At 42.5% G+C, this 15,189-nt stretch overlaps 1 protein-coding gene across 1 annotated transcript in view; it reads right to left on the minus strand.

The window, feature by feature from the left end:
- Positions 1–15,189, minus strand: part of veph1 (ventricular zone expressed PH domain-containing 1) — an 83,013-nt gene that overhangs the window by 26,569 nt on the left and 41,255 nt on the right. The window contains exons 6-10 of the mRNA XM_071898501.2: positions 11,003–11,223; positions 9,323–9,541; positions 7,531–7,913; positions 3,725–3,864; positions 2,719–2,853 (exon numbers count right to left, since the gene is read on the minus strand). Of these exons, the coding sequence (XP_071754602.2) occupies positions 2,719–2,853; positions 3,725–3,864; positions 7,531–7,913; positions 9,323–9,541; positions 11,003–11,223 (1,098 nt within the window). The remainder of the gene's footprint in view (positions 1–2,718; positions 2,854–3,724; positions 3,865–7,530; positions 7,914–9,322; positions 9,542–11,002; positions 11,224–15,189) is intronic.

Consider the following 15,189-nt stretch of genomic DNA (forward strand, 5'->3'; position numbering starts at 1 on the left):
TCTAAGTCCCTCCTAAATCTCCGAAGCCTCATAAAAGCCTACAGCCTCCCTTTAAATCTCCCTGTCAGTACAAATATAATTGGCAACCTTTCCTCCCTCTTAAATGTAATAGCTTTCCACCCTCTTTCTGCCTGTCCTTCCACTCCATGTGTTTCTGATTGGCGGACAGTGACAGGAGCGAAGGCTTATTGATGCTGTAGACCGGTCAGCGGGAGAACGAGAGGAAATAGACTTCAAATGGATGGAGGGAGGGAGAGGTCATGGCCTTCATCCTCTTTATCTCCTTTTTCAACTCGCACCTTCTTGTCTCCCCGAATTCGGATACATCTTTAACTGCACTGGTGTTTCCTGAAAACATGACCAAAGCCAAAAAAAAACCCCCAAAAAAAACAAAAATAGACTTGCCAACACTCCGTTTTCTATCTTTCTATTTCTCTACCCTACTTAATATGTAATGAACTCCATTCACATATTTTATTAAAGCCAGTAATCAGTGACTATGTTACAGGTTGCAGCCTACATTACAGAATCTATCCAACCTGACTAACAAATAGAAAACTGTTCTATTACAAAAAGGTAGACTTATACACACATATGATACATTTGAATATGATTCCACATATTCATATTACTTCAGGAGCATTTGACTTAATTTGCCATACACTGAAATATCCTAAAATTTGCATGGATCACTTGCATTCAAAACAATCACTTAAAGGCGTAGGAAGATTTTTACTGTCCCAGAGCAAAACAATGAGAGTTGCTGATAGGTTTATAAATCACCATCGCCAGGCGCTGAGATTTCTGGCTTCAAAAAGTCACTTTCAACACCCCCCCCTTGTACTTTCAGCTGCTCAAAGATGGATGACAGTGCTGCGAGCGAGCGAGTGGCGGCAGTCGCAACACATTTTGTTCTCAAGCCAAAAAAGCAAATGACAAAGCAGTATTATTTTGCATGGTGATATATTACCTCTATACACGTTTCTCTTGGATCTTGCTCTAATTAGCTAGCTCACTCGTTCTATTGTCAAAATGTGACTTTTTTATTTATATCCATTACAGGCTTTCCATAAGCTGTGCCAGAGGCCTGTCTTTGTTGTTGCAATTCCTTGTTCGCTGATAGCAGTTAATTAAAGTCAGAAATTACTTAACACCCCTTTTAAATTATGCATCAGTGTCATATTAGGCTATATCATGGCATCATGGCAGTCTAGATGACGACTCCTTTCAAAACGATGAAAACGGTTCGCAATCCTGGTATCATGTATTTGCCATGTCTTTGGTTTGAATCCACTTTGCCTTTATTGCATGTCTTTCCCCTCTTTTCTTCAATCCCAACTATCACTCTCCACTGCACAACGACCGACAAAGCAGAAAGGCCTTAAAAATAATCTTAAAAACTGATAAGGACTGCCTTCAAAATGTAGTAACACACTACGGGTCCCTGGTTTAACGAGAAAATGCCATTCATTGAGGTAAGAACGGTCCAATTCAGGCCAGATGAGAGCAGCGGGCAGTTTTCTTTACTAGTGGCTCAGCAGGTAAATCACAGGAGTGAAACAGACTGAGATTTCACTACAGAGAGACACAAAGTGACAGTAAAGACAGAGGTTTACGACTGTGTCCGAACAGGTTAGAGTCACGCAGCGTGAGTCTTCCTGTCCTGTGTACACTAGTTATATGTGTGTTTGTGTGTGTGTGAGAGAGAGAGAGAGAGTGTGCCTTTATGTACATAAATTTGTGGATAGTATACTTCTACCCCATGATAATGGAGCATGGGTGCATGTGTGTGTGTGTTTCTGTGTAAGCGAGCGAGTGGGGGCCCTTGTGTGTGTGTGTGTGTGTGTGTGTGTGTGTGTGTGCGTGCATGTGCATACTTGCATGTATCAGTGACAGAGTATGCGTTTCAGGACATAAATAAAGGGGATAGTACACTTATATCCTACAATGATGTAACACACGTGTGTGTGTGTGTGTGTGTGTGTGTGTGTGTGTGTGTGTGAACAACACGTGCCCAGTATGTACAGGCTCCATATGGTAACCATAGCCTGCCCGTCTCATTGCAGTCACAACACTCATTTGGGAGAAAGACAAACGACAGCTGTATTTTCTTTTTAGGGCTAATTATTTCCTAGTGACCACTTAGCTTGTCACATAATGAAGGGGCAGCACATGAGGGACGCCACACACGTGCACACACTCGCAAACACAGAGCCACTTAAATATACAAACATATTCACACACACACATGTATGGATGCAAACACACAGACACACTGTTTTTGTCTCTCTCACTCACGCTCTCTCTCTGTAACTCTCTCGTTCACACACACACACACACGTGATGAAGATGAAGAGTCGGGGTGAGCGGAGGCTTTGTATACAAAAGTGTCCATTTAGCGCATTTCATATTTAAACAAAGTGGATGTTGAACTTTGACCCTTGCCTATCTTGGAGCTTTGTTCCACTGATGACTTCATCCCCTCTGCTTGGGACAGATAGCTTTTAGGAGGAAGCAGCACACACACACACACACACACACACACACACACACACACTAATAGGCAAGTGAACACACCCTTGCAGCCACATGAGTATGCACACAGAAGGGAATAAGCAAATGCCCAAAGTGTAAACCCATTATCTCACACTATGTGGAAAATGTACACATTCACTGGTGCATACACAAACACACATACACACACACGTGGCCCAGTACCTTCCTGTGGGGGGTGGTGTGCTGCGTCATAGCCATGGGGAAGCTGTGAGCTCCTTTAAGCTGGGTCTTCTCCCACAGAGAACCCAGTCTTTGGACACACTCGTCTCTGGAGCACAGAGGAACGCTGGACTTACTCTTTCGGAGAGAGAGAGAGAGAGAGAGAGAGAGAGGGGGAGAGAAAGAGAGAGAGATGGGTAGGATAGAGACAGAGGAGGAGGAAAAGAGGGGGAGACAGTGGGGAGAACATATTCAGTATTGCACATACTTTTACTGCTCACCAGGTGAAGCAGTGTCCTTGCACAGCTATGCATCACTCTGTAAATATGCTCCAAAGCTCCCTCAGGAGTGTTATTGAAATTCAGAACCACGCTTTACATTCCAGGATATTCCCATACTACATATTACATATTAATGGCACACAACGCACATACAAGCTCATAAGATATGCCCAAATGTAAAATGGAGAATTGCTGAATCTATATTCAAGTTCACTCCTAAAGTTTCAGTTTTATTGCTAAGATTTTTATTGCAAAGAATTCAGGGTTTTCAAAACTGCAGTGAAATGCTTTTCTCAGCAATACACCTACAGTGTACGCACTATTCAAGCAGCCTGCAAATGATTTGCATTTGCAAGTCAGTCAACAAACAAATCAATATTAATAAAGCAAATATAAGCTCAAGACATAAAAAGCTGAAGATTGAGAAAGACTGTTTAACTATCCGTTGTGCGTTGAGGGAGAACCTATGTAGAAACTTAAATTGGATGTTACAAGAAAGAAGAAGTGCTGTGAAGGACCGTGTCTCCGTGTCAGAACCACATTCAAAGGGAGGTTATGAGACATATATATATTTTTGGTTGGTTTGTTTTTATTCAAAATAGGACATGCACCTTTGACAGTACGGGATGTCAAGATGCAGTAACAATGTTTGATAGTACTGGATGTGCATACATACCTTCAGTTTCAATTACATGTTATGTGCTTCAGAGTTGAATATTTCTGCGTACCTGTAGGTGCAGTAACATGATGTGTATCCAGAGATGAGGCTGTCGGCTGGTCAGGTTGAAACAGGACTTGGCGTACAGACAGTAGTGGCCCTTCAGAGGACAGGAGAACGACAGCTTGGCCACACAGCCCCGACTAGAATCTGACACACACACACACACACACACACACACACACACACACACACACACACACACAAGCACACATAAAAAAGTGCAAATAGCGAAATCATTACTATTAAGCAGATGCTCAAAAGTTACACAACTTGACTTGAAGTTCACTTTCTCAAGCAAAGTCAATTAGCTCTCTCTCTCTCTCTCTCTCTCGCCCCTTGCTCCCTCTCTCTCTAGGCCATATGGACTCGTGTAACCTTGGGAACATATTTACAGAGTGATTCATAGCATGCAAGGACACTGCTTCTTGTAATGATCAGAAAAAACGTCTTCTCTTCCCTCCTCCACCCACTTCTTTCCCAAACTTCCACCTCTAAGCCGTGGAGCAGAAACCAATTAAGGGCCAGCGGTTTCTATATAACCCACAAGTCTTTGGGCTAATGTGGAAGGCATTCTCTAGATAGGACCAGAATGGTGATCAGAATGAATGATTGATTGATGAGTGATTGGCTCACTTTAGTATTTTAGTTATGCCAAAAACACACAAACTTTATTTTTCTACTTGTTAATTTGCACAGATAATCTTACATATCAGAGTATTCTGCTGGTCCCATAACATATATATCTCCCTCCTCTGTTTCTATAAGTCTATAGAGGCGCTGGGTCAATAGCGGAGTTACCTTTGACACACATAACACATAATATCACATTCCTCCTTCAGTACTGCCAAATCTCTGGGATAAACTCAATCCAAATGCCTTATAAATCCACAACAAACACAGTCGAGGCTAGAGAGAGAGAGAGAGAGAGGGAGAGAGAGAGAGAGAGAGACCAACAGAGAAAAAAATGTGTATGAACTATACGTTTGTGTGTGTGTGTGTGTCTTGTTTCTGTTCTGCCTTACTCATTAGCACATGCATGTCTTTCAGAGAGTGTTTGTATGTGCATGTCAGTGAGTGTATATGTTTTTGTGTGTCTGCATTGTGTATGTATGTGTGTGTGTCTGTGCGTGTGTGTGTGTGTGTGTGTGTGTGTGCGTACATGTTTGGATTTGTGTGTACGTGTGCATGTGCATCTTTCTGTGTAATCCCCATCCCGTGGGATGGAGGGTCAACAGCTCACGTGTAGGTCAGCCAGCAGCATGATGACATCATCCAGCTGAGACCGCCTGTGACATCATATCCTAAGTGCCTTGGGGTTGATGCTCATTACGAGGCTTGGTACTGAGAGAGCAAATGGAAAGGACCAATTATGGGATAAGGAGTGGGGATTGGAGTGTGTGGCTGTATCAACGTGGGATTTCTACAAAATGTGTTTCTGTGTGTGTGTGTGTGTGTGTTTAACAGTTGGGCATTTACATTCATGTTCAGACTGAGTCAGTGACACAGAGGCCAAAGGAGGAGTCTGTTACATGCTGTCCCGTTTCCTGTTTAAGTGTGTGTGTGTATGTGTGGGTGTGTGTGTGTGTGTGACTCCTGGCTGCCTCTTTGTTAATAAGACATTAAGGCCAAAGGCGGGACAATAACTTCCCCTCATGTCAATCAAAATATCATCACCTCTCATCTCCACCGTTTGGGGTGTGTATGAGTCTGCTTGTGTGTGTGTGCACATATTTGCATCCCTGCCTATATCACAATGTGTGTATGCATGTGTATTTGTGTGTGTGTATTTGTGTACGTGTCTGTGTGTGTGTATAAATATAAATAAAAATGTTATTTTATTTTTAACTATATGTGGCCATATACAGTACATGTATCTGCACATATGCGTGGCACATTTTCAAATACATGTCAGCATATCATATTTTGGTTAGGGTGGGACTGAAGTGAACTGGGCTGAATCGTATTAAAGTGAGATGAGGTGTTTTGGGAGGGAGCTGGATCAAGTTGAAAATCAGGTTCAATATGGAGCAGGTGGTGACAGGTACTGTTGACAGATGAAGACTGCCGTCAAATGAAGCAAATCGAATTGAGAAATGGATAATATGCAGAAATCATTAGAAATGAATGAAAATAAAACAAACAAAATCAAATCCCCTGAATATGAGAGGAAAGAGAGTGGAAAGAGGGGTAAATGGATTAGGGAATAGCATGAAAAGGAGCAGAGGAAATGGAGAAGATTGAAGAAAGGTGGGAACATGGAAGTTGGAGAGGTGAAGAGATTTTTCATTTGTTTTTTCATTCAACCCGTTAGAAGATGAACTGCTTGACCCCGTGTTTCTAGTCGGCGCCCACTGTTGGAGCTGTGGTCTGAGCACACACACACACACACATTTTTATGTACACATAAGGCAAAAAGATACACACACACACACACACACACACACACACACACACACACGCACACACATGCTCATCTGTTTCCACTTAGACCTGACTCCATGTAGATCTAATTGAATACGATGACTCTGCCCACCACAACACAAATCTCCGGCTCTATACATTGATTAATTTTTTTCATTAACAAATTAGCTCTATAAAAATGTCCCTTGGAGTTTGGCTCACAATTATTCACAGTTACACTGTTTCACATCCTCACTGGGGTTTGCGACTGCTAAATTAAGGCTTGGGGTAATGTTTCACAGTTTCAGTGTTTCAAAATGTTGAAACTAGGGAAGGCATTTTTCTTTCACAGTGGAGAATGACAGGACAGATGGAAGACAGGGGATGACATGCAACACAGGTTGAGTGGGGTTTAAACTCATGACATTGTGAGGAGTACGATGCTGCGAATATGTTCCTAATCCCACTGAGCCACCAGGCTGCTCCAAGATGAATGAACTACTTTAAAATCCTCTTTTAGGTCCTAAAACATTATAAAAGCTAGAACAACAATGAAATTTAAGGCTTTTCAGTGAAGAGTAGGTGTGACCAAATGCCATGAACCCAGCCCCACATAATTTTAAAGGTGAAATCAACATGCAGTCTTTCAATAACTGAATTCAATAATTCAGTTAATTCAGATAATTCAAACAAAATAATGTATCCCTTTTAAATGATACCAGTTTAAAGCCTCTGAATGCAAAGATGAGTGATCTATGAAAAACAACAAAAAACTTTCTCCCATACTGTGTCTGTTTTTCCATGATTGGTTGCATATAATGTACACACGTAGATGAGCTCAGTGGGGGAGAAACAGGAGGCCTGAACTGTGTGGTAAACAGTGGTTACTCTCAGTCATAGTGCATTATGTGTGTATGTGTGTGTGTGTGTGTGTGTGTGTGTGTGTGTGTGTGTCCCTGCAAGTATGTATCAGCATTAATCATTTTCCTCTTACTCCTAATGTCAAAACAAAGGCCCCCTCTAAGAGACACAAATCACACCTTAAGTCCCCTAGTGACTCCTGTGCAAGGCAGCGTGTGTGTGTGTGTGTGTGTATGAGAGAGAGAGAGAGAGAGAGAGAGAGAGAGAGAGAGAGCAAAGGAGGTTGACTTATTCCACTGTTACATTAATCAATCCCAGCCACCACATCTGACTGTAATCTCACTCAAGTTCAGCGGGTTATACTTTTAGTTTTTTTCTCTCTCTCTCCCTCTCCCTCTCTCTGTAACATACCCCCCCTTCTCTCTTACATATATAAACACAACCTCAGAGAATGCTGTACGGATAATACTATCACAACACCGTAACTTATATTGCTCCCTGAGAACACATGCACACATAAACTCACACAGCCGCTCATCATATTCCCATTACCTTCTATAACACAGTGTTCTGGTATGGGGATCTGCTGCATCATATCCTTACAGAACTCCCTGATCTTCTCCATATTGTCTCTTAGATGGATAAACAGTCGGTCAGCTTCCCCCCTCTCCTCCTTCGCTCCATCCTTCTCTCTCCCTTGACCTTTCTCAACGTCCGCCTCTTTGACCCCTCTGTCCGTGGCAGCGGTGACGGGCAGGGAGCCGTCACCGGTCAGTTTCCTCTCGGTAGGCGGCGCTTCCTGGTGTTCTGGGTGCAGATTAGGCGAGGTGTCAGAGAGGATGTTGTCGGGGCTTAGCTCCACCCCCTCTCCGTCCTCCCCGTTGTCTGAGTTGATGGAGCGAGAGCGCACGGCGTGGAGAGCCAGGCTCTTTGACCTAGGAGAGACAACACAGTAAAACAGCCATAGTCCTGTAAAACCCTCAGATCGTATTATTGAGGATTAATGCTCCACCCATTGACGTCTGTGGGTTTTTTACATCTTGCGATATATTTTCAGTGGCTTGGTTTGGTCTAAGGGTCAGGTACATGGGAATGTCAGTTGTTATTGAAAGTGAAAAATGGAAAATTTGGAGATAGGAGTTTCCGGCGGGGAACCCATTTCAGTAATAAGCTATGAGGAGCTGCTCTTGACAATGACAATGACCTTTTGTATTGCCCAAAAGTGTCTGCCTTTGCGTGAATGTCTTGTGGTACCTATTCAGGTCATAAATTGCTAAGTAGCTACTGAAGTGTAAATATGTCTTGCGCTGAAATCAACTGCACTTCTAGACACTCAAAGGATTCTGCATTCCAGTTCTTCACTAAACCTTCTTCCCTAATTGCTGGCCAGCAAACCCAAAATAGCTGTAATTCAAGGAATATGCACCTTGCTAACTAGTTAGCTAGCTAACTTCAGCTAGTCTAACATGCTAACAGTGCTAGTAAACGTTAAGTTTACTCACCAGACAAACCCTTATGCCTATGGTTCTGGGCCACACGTGGGCGTACTTAATGACCATATAAGGCTAAAGGCTGGCGTTACCTGCAGGTGAGACTTCAGCCCGGCTCCAGCTGCTCCAGCCCTTTATTATACTGCTCAAAATCTGGCTTAAAAAATATAACATGGCCGTGCCCAGAAATCCTACTTCCTGCACTTCAAATGGGCTAGTCGAAAGTAAATGGGTGACGTCACAGTCACTTTTTACAGTCTATGGGAGTATCCATTTTATAAAATGTATAATAGATAATGTACAGCAAGCTGGTCATTATTGCAAAATAAGCCCTGACAGGGTGAATCAAGCCCCAATGCAAAGTGGCTCTCTGTGCATTATCCGGCTTATTATATGGCTACTTACCAAAGACATCAATCATTTGACATGAAATACTCATTTAAAATGATTTATGACAAGCAAAAATTATTTGCAAACTTCTGCCAAAAAGTTGACTACAACCATAGAAACATCTGTAGCTAGCAACCACAGGCTACACTGTAGCAGAACTGAGTCAGTCAAACGTTTTGTGCTCTATGAATAAATTGAAAGTAATATTGGAAAAATCTTTTTTGTTTTTTGTTTTTAATCTAGGTTTGCTGAGTATTTGTCAGCAGTAAACAAGTATTTTTGGCACAAGGTGTCACTCGGTAATTTGATTACAAATCAATAAAATCTACCGGACATCTAGAGTGATAGGGTTGGATGTGAAACAGCCATCTGTTATCCAGAAATAACAGACCTAGGGATGCCATTCATTGGCCAATCAGAATTGAGTATTCATTAGAACCGTGTAATAAAGCATACTAACTAACCTGTTGAATCTCATCTCGCGTCGCTCCTCCCTGGCAGCCTGGCCCAGGCTGTAGCGTCGCTGGGGGGCAGGAGAGTCCTCCTCCGCCTCCTCCTCTCCTCCCTCCTCCCCCATCTTCTCCTCGAAGGCCTGGATCTTCACCTGCAGGCGCTGCTCTGACCCCCCTCCTCCTGCCCCCGGAAGAGATGCACAGGGAGACGGGGGGCACTCCTCCTCAACCCTGCAACACACACACACACACACACACACACACACACACAGGGCCAGGGGTTGGAATGTGGCTTGTGGGCACGTGAGGCCAAATCAGAACAGTTAAAGCTGGACAGACTATCACATTTGGATGGATTTCAATACTCTTCCTCTCTCTCTCCCCCTCTGGCTCACTTATTTTCTGTAACTCTCTCGCTTTCTCACGGTGACTGCTTCTATCTCTTTGTCTCTCTCTCTCTCTCTCTCCCTCTGACTAAATGTCACTTTCTCCCCCCCCTCTCGTTGGCTTTGTTTTTCTATGTCCCTCGCTGCGGTGCCTGTCTCCTCTCTTTAGCTCTCTAACTAAACCAATTATTCTCTCCCTCCCCTCTCTCTCTCTCTCTCTCTCTCTCTCTATCTTTCTTTTTCCACAAGTGGCCTTTTTATCTTCATCAAACATTCCACTTGTTCGCTGAAAGAGGACTTCCAACTGCCCTCTTGTTGTTTTTCCCTTGTCTTTACCCCCTGCTCTTTCCCTAATAAACCATCCTGCCTTTCTCCATCCCTCTCTCCCTCTATCTCTCTTCCAAAAGACCCCAAGCAAAGCCTTTGGAAGCCACTTGTCTTGCACACAATGTTCTTATTTCGGAGAGAGCGGTGCGTGCCATTCCCGTACTGCAGCCAGCTGAATCCCAGTCAACATACGCACATAAACGCACAAACACACGCACGTATACATACACACAAACATATGTGCGCAGACGGAGGGAGATACACGTGCCGTGAACACGTGGACACATGCACATGTGGGTGTGCATGCAAACATGCACAGTCATCTTTTATTTTTGAAGTGCTTTTTATGACTCGACTGTTTTCACTCGAAATACAGTATATCACAATAATATGAAAGTGATCATTTGTTTTGGCATTTGTGGGTTCCCATGACTATCTGGGAACATAATCTGATATAGGCAATTTTTTTTATATTTTAACGGTCTATAAATAATAGAATGTTGTAATAAAACCAAACTGGTTTTAACATCACAAATGGTACTGCATGTTTGGACTCAATATGTGTATTCTGTTGGTTTTGAACAAGTTTCAAATGACTTTAAGACCAACCAAACGATTAAGTGGTGGGGCATCAGGACAAAGGAAATAGTGAAAGATTAGTTGCCAGTTACAGAATAATACATGATACTGACTATTAAATACTTTCTTGTGACTCAAAAAAGGCCAGTAAGTATCTTTGTATGCCTTTTTGTATGTATGTGTGTATTTATGGAACTTTTATGGAACTGGGTATTATTGTGTCTATTCATGTGTGTATGTTGTGTGTGGATAGGTGTGTGCATAGGTATGCATGTGTGTATATGTGAGTGTGGCCTTACCCAAACAAAAAAAACGTAATCAACTGTAAGAGTCTTACAGAATGATGTCTGCCTAACGTGCGTCTTTAAGTGTGTGTGTGTGTGTGTGTGTGTGTCCTAACCTGCAGTGTATGGCGGTGCTCTCCTCCAGCCGTCTCCCCAGCAGTCTGGCTATAGCGGTGAAGGAGTTGCTCATCCTGTAGATGTCTTTGCCGCAGCCTCCCAGTATGGAGGGGTGCCTGTCGGTCAGCGCTCTGATCTCCAACAGCAGGGTGTGGTGAAAGCTGTGCTCCATGCTGCCCAGGAGGGACACCAGGTACACCAAAGAGCTGTGGGCATGCGTCTGGAGAAAAGAGGAGAGAGACGGTTAAATGATGCTATCTGGTGTTGTGATCCATGCTGCCATGGGCCTAAAAAGACAGAAACATGAGGACAGAAAAGGAGGATTCAAGTGAAAAAGTTTGATTGTTTAGTTGTTTTACTGAGGAAAAAGCAATGGACAGTAGGGAGTCCAAGGTATTACGTGCTTGGTTTTGAAGGGGAGAAGGAGAGCGAGAGATAAATAGATAGATAGATAGATAGATAGATGTGTATGTGTTACATATGTTTCACAAGTGTGTGTGCGCGAATAAGTTCCTTTCACACATGCAGCTTCACTCAGAAATGATGTTCATGTGTGAATGGGAGCCAGAGTCGATATCTGGCAATTTCCCCCCTCGAGACCGAATGAAATTCCATTGCGATGCAAGCGTGAATGAAAGCCGTAGGATTCCCGGGTCAAGGGGAATTTTTACGGCTATTAGCTAATAGTGTGAACAAGGGAAACCACTAGCGCTGCTGGAAAAGTTAACACGGCAATCTTGCGGGTTCTATGTGTGAAAGGGGCTAGAGAGAGAGAGAGAGAGAGAGAGAAAGAGAGAGAGAGAGAGAGAGAGAGAGAGAGAGAGAGAGAGAGAGAGAGAGAATGAGCGAATGAGTCTGGGGACATTAAAACAAAGAGAGGGCAGAGGGAGAAAGAGAAGGGAGTAGGATGATAGATGATGAGGATGTGTTGTTTGGTTTTGCAGAAATTATGATATGATTATGAGAGAGTGAATTTGTTTTCTTATTGTGGAAAACACCATCTTTTTATGGTTATTCTTAATGGGGCTGGTGGTTTTTAGGTTACTGGCAGAATGGGAAGAAAAAATGATAGAAATGGGGTGAGCAGTGTGAGAACGTGTTGTGGGATAGGAAGATTAGAATGTATTGTGTCGCTGGATGTGTTTTGGTGAGGCAAGGGTGTACATTACATAATTAGACACACATTTCCTTCACACTCTGGCAGTTTGGGGGACTGTGTACACTTTATTTTGTTGCTAAATCATGACAAACAATAATAAATACAAACACATGCAGTTGGCTCTCGGTGAGCTTGCAAAATATAAACTGAAACTGATATTCTCCATTTCCCAAATGACATCACTCTCTGTGGGCCTTTGCAACAACACACACACATGCGCGCGCACACACACACACATACACACACAACCTGTCAACATTTGACATTGAATATATATTTAACAAGATTTATACCTTCAGTTATGCATTTGTATTCTGACAGGCAGCATCAAATCTTTACTTTCCTATTTACTTGGCTTCCTAATCTATAAATTGTAAATTGAAATACATACTGTAAATGTTGTGGTAATATGTCATAACACACTTGAATCAATATTAATGCATTCAGCTGTCTGAGTGCATGTCAGCCCTGTAAATGTACCATGTGGTTTCATTTAATCTCTCATTAAAGAGTATTGTTTTATCTAAGAGAAAAAACTCTCAAGAGAAAAATCATCCAATAACCAGAGTACGGCCACTGGAAGATTAAAATGGGTCCCTAAATTATTCTGAGAAACTGCTATCCATTTCACCTTTTTGTTTTTCCCCACTTTCCTCTCATCATCATTCCTACCTGTCAACTTTTTTCTTTTTCTACTTCTCTCACCCCCCCTCTCCTCTCCTCTCCTCTCCTCTCCTCGTCTCCTCTCCTCTCCTCTCCTTCATACTTCACCATCTCTGTGACCTCTCTTGCAGTTAAGGGCAGGACCAAAGCCCACCAACAATTGGGCCATCTGCAGACAAAACTAGACATTTGTTCAAAAAAAATTCACTTAGTTACAGTCTCTAAGCTTGTAAAATACACACTGCTTGGACTGAAAAATGGAGGAGTTCAAAGAGTTGACTGAGAGACAAACTATGATTGATTGATGGAGGGACAGAAAGACGGACAGAGCAGCAGCCAACCTATGATTACAGGTCTCAACCACATCTTGTAAAGAGGACAGAAGAATGCAGTTACTGCACAGTTTGGACATGTTTCACGAGGACTTTCCGCAGGTTACTCAATTTAAATGCGGATACTAAAACTACCAGAAAAGACAGAACTTGACTCTGTACTGTAACGACAAGCCAAGTGTCTGAGGTCCACTACAAAAAAGATATAGGAGCACACTCGGGCTGTGGCTTGCAGGTATTTTCATTGTATTGTTATTGTGCTACTTCCAAACATCAGAACATAAGAAGAACATGCATCAGCTGCATCTTACAAGTGATAAAACATGTTGACACTGTTAAGAGCCTGGCAAGTTACATGAAGCGCTCCTAAAATAGATCAAATATCAGAGATCATATTTAATTGTCTGGAAAAAGCACTTGCCCTTGATTTAACATCTACATCTAGGCACTACATCCCAAACACATAACTGGCTACTAGTACTGTAGCTACTAGTGATGTACAAATTATTATGTAAACTCCTCTACATATTGTTATGTAAAATCCTGCATAAAGAGGACAATAACAGAGAGCTTAAGGAAAACATTGGGAAAAGAACACCCTTCTGAAACTACCAGGAGACGAGCTTAGAGTTTGATTATGAATTGTCATGTTCTCCAAAAAATCATGGCAGAAGAACAGAGACTCCAAAGTGGCGATTTGACAGGATAAATAAGTATCGGGAGAAGGAACCGGTTCTTTCTGCCTCATGAGCGCGCACGCACGCACACACACACACACACACACACACACACACACTCATAAATAAACACATCCTCTGAGACAAGAAACAATTTGGCCCATCCGTTTCCATCACTCCATCATTATAATTCCAACAACACTGCGAGCCAATCTCCTCCGGCAGTAGCAGGCGTGTGTGTGTGTGTGTGTGTGTGTGTGTGTGTTCACGTTTACATGTGTGTGTGAGAGTGTTTGTGTGCCTGAGAAAACAACTGCATTTAAATGTTGAACGATTCCGAGTTGACCATAAAAAAAGGAAAAAAAGAAAACACCGCAACGGTCCGGTGACAAGCCAAATCCTTTCTCTGTTCACTAACCTGTTTTTCTTTCTTTCTTTCCTATTGTTTGTTCGGTCGCTTAGCTTCCCTTGATTGTCGATCAGCACACTGATCTCTCTACTTCCCCTGGAGCTACAGTCTGGCACACAACCACGACTCTCTCCCTAACAAGCCCCATGGAGATACCGGTGTGTGTCTGTGTGTGTGTGTGCATGAATGTGTTTTCTTTCCCAGAGTGTCTAAATTACTTGCGACAATTAGGATATATCAAGGGAGGGGTGGTTGAAATGGATAAATCAACACAAATATTGAGTAATTACATTTCTGTCTGGCAGGAGAGGAAAAGAGGAATTTAAGACAAACATTGAATTAACAATGAGTTTGTTTGTAACTGAAGCAATATTCCCTCATTAAAAAAGTACTTAGCTCCCCTTGTCAAAACTTGCTTCTAAGATATTCATTCATTCATTTATTGATTATTGTGTCATTTTGCTAGGCGTGGTCATCTTTCAATATCATACTAGTGCTTCAAATAAGAAGATTAGCTCTGCTATCTTGTGGAACCAGTCTAGAAAAGATGTAATGCTCTAAGTTTCTTTTTCCTTAACATTGACAAAACCACGGCTTGTGGAAAATCTTTCAATTTACTTATATGTATGTGTCACTGATCTATTCCTACCTAACAAGCACTAAGTTGAGAAACACAATATATACTAATTCCCTTCAGGAGGGAAAGGAAGCCAGAAAGAGTATTGTGCAATCCAGTTAAAAGAAAGTGCAAGTGCATCCTAATGTGTGTGTGTGTGTGTGTGTGTGTGTGTGTGTGTGTGTGTGTACAGGGCACAAACACCGACCCACAGGAGGCACACTCCACTGCCATCACCAGGAGGCCTCAGCAGAGGCATTTCCCAGAAAACCATGGGTTATTTTCCAAATGGTTCCAATGTGAAGAAAGACAGGACACTGAGATCCAACC

The sequence above is a fragment of the Centroberyx gerrardi genome, chromosome 6 (genome assembly GCF_048128805.1).
Source record: "Centroberyx gerrardi isolate f3 chromosome 6, fCenGer3.hap1.cur.20231027, whole genome shotgun sequence".
In the NCBI taxonomy this organism is placed as follows: Eukaryota; Metazoa; Chordata; class Actinopteri; order Beryciformes; family Berycidae; genus Centroberyx; species Centroberyx gerrardi.